The sequence below is a fragment of the Salarias fasciatus genome, chromosome 14 (genome assembly GCF_902148845.1).
Source record: "Salarias fasciatus chromosome 14, fSalaFa1.1, whole genome shotgun sequence".
Lineage (NCBI taxonomy): Eukaryota > Metazoa > Chordata > Actinopteri > Blenniiformes > Blenniidae > Salarias > Salarias fasciatus.
In genome coordinates, this window is record NC_043758.1 from 2,745,965 (window position 1) to 2,750,029 (window position 4,065).

At 57.7% G+C, this 4,065-nt stretch overlaps 1 protein-coding gene across 3 annotated transcripts; it reads right to left on the reverse strand.

The window, feature by feature from the left end:
- Window positions 1-377: 377 nt before the first annotated feature.
- On the reverse strand, window positions 378-3,860 carry LOC115400399 (zinc finger protein 345-like). 3 transcript variants are annotated; one of them, XM_030108254.1, is made up of 6 exons: window positions 3,656-3,860; window positions 2,802-3,000; window positions 2,518-2,717; window positions 2,361-2,436; window positions 1,509-2,289; window positions 378-1,250 (listed from the first exon to the last, which is right to left on the reverse strand). In XM_030108254.1, the coding sequence occupies exons 1-6, from the start codon at window positions 3,758-3,760 to the stop codon at window positions 404-406; spliced, it is 2,208 nt and encodes a 735-aa protein (XP_029964114.1). In that variant the 5' UTR covers window positions 3,761-3,860; the 3' UTR covers window positions 378-403. The 3 variants fall into 3 exon arrangements, with proteins under 3 accessions (XP_029964114.1, XP_029964113.1, XP_029964112.1); XM_030108253.1 differs by having other exon boundaries at window positions 2,521-3,000; XM_030108252.1 differs by having other exon boundaries at window positions 2,518-3,000.
- Between the last annotated feature and the right edge of the window lie 205 nt (window positions 3,861-4,065).

Sequence of the window (4,065 nt, forward strand, 5' to 3'; positions counted from 1 at the left end):
TACAGAACTACTAAGTCCAGGAGAACATGGACCGGGAGTCGCGACACTGGAGGAAAACGGTTCTGTCCATTTAATGAACATATGCTGCATAAATATGTACAACATCCCCGGCGTGTGTGTGTGTGTGTGTGTGTGTGAACTCAGCAAGGTTTTATTCCATTTACACAAATACGGAGCGTTTTTGAAAAGTTCCACTTTGGGAGCTGTTTACAAAAGTTTGCGCTTTTAACACCTTTCAGCAAAGTTGTGTAAACACACGAACAAAAATGTTGCATTTTCACTTAAAATACTGTTTGTATAAGGAAGTGTGTGTGTGTGTGTGTGTGTGTGTGTGTGTGTGTGTGTGGTAGAACTGAAGAAACAGATGAAAGCTGTGAAAGATTTTATTTTGGCGTCTCTGAGGTCACACTAAGCTAACGGGTTCCGTCCCGACCACAGGACCTGCTCCAGGACCGGGTCCTGTGGCTTCGGGCCAAGTCCCCGGTGCGGACTCCACCTGGTCCTGGCTCTGGCTCTGGTTCTGGTCCTGGTCCACACAGCGGTGCTTCTTGAGGCGCCGGGAGTCGGAGAAGCCCTGCTGGCAGCGCGGGCAGGAGTACAGCTTGATGCCGGTGTGGATCTGCATGTGGGACTTGAGCTGATTGGACTGCCGGAAGCGGCGGCTGCACACGGTGCACTGGTACGGCTTGACGCCGGTGTGGATCCGCAGGTGGCGGTGGTAGTTCTGGGGGGTCCGGAACTCCTTGCCGCACTGCTGGCAGCGGTGGGGCTTGACCCCGGAGTGCAGCAGCTCGTGCTGCCTCAGCTGCGCCGCCAGCAGGAAGCCCTTGTGGCAGACGGGGCAGAAGTAGGAGCGGTGGCCGGAGTGCTGGCGCAGGTGGGACAGGTAGAGGTGGCGCAGGTGGAACTCCTTCCCGCACAGCTCGCAGCTGTACTCCTTGTCTTTGTGGGTCTTCTCGTGCGTCCTCAGCGAGCCGCTGCTGCTGAAGCTCTTCAGACACGTCTGGCAGCTGAAGGCTTTGGCGGCCGCCGGCCGGAGCTCCGCCCCCTCGGCGCGCGTCCCCGCCCCGCTGCTACGGCGCCCCCTGCCGGAGGCGGCGTGCACCAGCTGCTGGTGCTTCTGCAGCTGGCAGTTGTAGAAGAAGGTCTTCCCACAGAGGTCACACATGAACTGCTTCTCCACGCCGTGAACCAGCATGTGGGTCTTCAGAGCCCAGGTCCCGTAGAAGCCCTCCCCACAGGTCTCACACCTGAGGGACACATGGGGGGGGGGGGGACAGGAGGAGACACTTTTCAGTTTGAACTTCGACCATATTCTCGATTATCTTTATTAAACCCTTGTTTTTATTCAGGAACCAAACAAACCTCTAGAACTTCCCCAACCAGCCTCTTTTTACCCCCACCCCCCCGTTACCCACTGCCCCCCCCCCCCGGTACATGTGATTGGTTTCTAGACACTGTGCAGCCTGTTGACCCCCCGCCCCCCTCGTTGCCCCCCGTTGCCCCACCTGAGGCTCTTCTCCCCGCTGTGCAGCCTCTGGTGCCTCTGGAAGTTGTACTTGAGTCCGAAGCGCATGCCGCAGGTGAGGCAGGCGAAGGGCTTCTCGCCGCTGTGCACCACGCCGTGCTGCAGCAGACTCATGCGGCACTTGAACGCCTTGTCGCACTCGCCGCACTTGTGCGGCCGCTCGTCGGAGTGCGAGCGCTTGTGCACGCGCAGGTTGCCGGCGGTGGAGAAGGTCTTGCCGCAGACGGCGCAGGCGTACGGCCGGGCGCCGGTGTGGACGGCCTGGTGCTCCCGCAGGCTCTTCTTGCGGACGTAGCTCTTGCCGCACACGTCGCACATGAAGGGCTTGCTGGCGGCGTGCGCCGCCTGGTGGTAGCGCAGCGCGCGCGCCGAGGTGAAGGTGCGCTCGCAGACCGGGCAGCGCAGCGGCGCCCGCTCGGCCCGGTGGGTGGCCTGGTGCGCCCGCAGCTGGCGCAGCAGGCGGAACTTGCGGCCGCACTGCTCGCAGGCCAGCAGCTTGTCGGGGTCTCTCTGCTGCGCCTCCCGCAGGCGGTGCAGCAGCAGGTGGCGCTGCAGCGTCGGCGCCCGGTAGAAGCCGCGCTCGCACAGGCTGCAGGGAAACGGCTTGCGGTGGCACGACGAGTGTTTGAGCAGCTGGTGCTTCTGGTGGAAGCCTCGGGAGCACAGCTCGCAGAAGAAGCGCTTCTCCTTGTAGCGCTCCCGCCGCCGCCGCCTCTCCTGCTCCTTCTGCGCCTCCTCACTCAGGAGGGGCTGAGGAGACCCTGCAGAGAACCGGAATGAAGTCCCTCCACCTGTGAAGACACCGAGGACCGGGAGACGCTCCGCGCCTTACCTGTCTCGCTGTCAGGGACCTTCTGGTCCTCGCCGTCTCCTGCTGCGTCCAGCTGGAGACACTCAGCAGCGTCCACCTAAAAGCACATGGTCAGGTCAGCAGCGGCTAGCTTTAGCAGAGCCGGGCTAACGTTAACCTCGCACCAAGAGAAACTCACAACCATCTCCACTTCTGAAGCCATCACGTCTTCGTCGTGAGCCACAGGAAGTGATGTCACGTCCCCGGTGGCCTGCAGGAGATCCTCAAGTCCAGGACCTGGAGCAGCTTCTAAGACCACTTCAGACTTGATGCCAGCTGGACCCTCATGGAGGCCGTCCTGGTGTGTGACGGGTTTGGACGTGTGCTCCGCAGGTCCATCTGGAAACGCCGCATGGTCGGAGGGATTTGAACACGTGTCCTTCGCAGCGTGTGTCCAGTGCGTCGCTCCGCAGCGGGGCTCACCAGCTCTCTGGAGGTCGACCGACGTGTCCACCGCTGCAGGCGTCTTCTGGCAAGCCGTCCTGTCCGTCTCCGCTCGTCTCATCTGGTCCCTCAGAGCGCGATTCTGAATCAGGACGCCAGTGTACAGCTCTTTGAAAACAGCACACAGTCTGCGTACCGTCTCCTTGGACAGGATGTCCAAAAAGACGCTGAGCGGGGTCTGCAGGGAGGACAGCAGGAGAGGACGAGGACAGCAGGAGAGGACGAGGACAAGAGGAGAGGACGAGGACAGGAGGAGAGGACAGCAGGAGAGGACGAGGAAGACAGACATAAATCCAAGTAATCACAATCTGTTTCAACAATGCTTCACATGAAAACACATTGTTTTTGCCTTCTTATCATAAAAACTTTACATTTACAGACAGCATTCTGAATATTATGAAAAAAGTATGTTTCCATGGTAACGGCAGAACGCAGCACAAGATGTAGTTTTCAAGCTGGGCCACTAGTTGGAGCTGTTACTTGTTTTGATGTTGAAACTGCACACATAAACATGAACTATGGGAGAACAGTGACATTCATGACATTCATGACATTCATGACATTCTTACAGACCACCAAGCTGGACTGTTATCAACAGTGACGGTAAACTCTAAAACTACCAAGTCCAGGAGAGTCTGGACCAGGACCAGGACCAGGACCAGGACCAGGACTCTTTACAGTCAACTAGTTAGTCTTTCACTCAATCCAGTCACACACACACACACACACACACACACACACACACACACACACACACACACACACACACACACACACACACACACACACACACACACACACACACACACACACCGCCAGCAGCAGCAGCTCACCCCTCCTCCGTCCAGGACCGCAGTCTGGGCCGCCAGCCTCATGATGAGCTCCGCCTGGGAGCAGAAGGTTTGGACCGCCGTCAGAAGCTCAGAGTCCGGCGTCATGTCTGCCTGCGGGCCGCTGTCCGGAGCGGGGAGCGACCAGAGACAACCCGGGGACAGAGAGAGAGGAGAGGAAACGGAGGGCTCCGGGAATCCGTCTACATCCGGGTCTTCTTCTTCGTTTGTTTGAAAAAAGCAGCGTTCATCACGCAAATCCTGCTGCACCGCCCCCGTGTGGCAGAGCTGTGGTTTTATTGTGAAGTGGATTGTAATTTATTTAAGAAAAAAATGAGGTTCAGATATTTATTTTCATGCCGAAAGAGAAATCAAAAGACACAATTCACGAAAAAAGAATTTAGTTAATAATA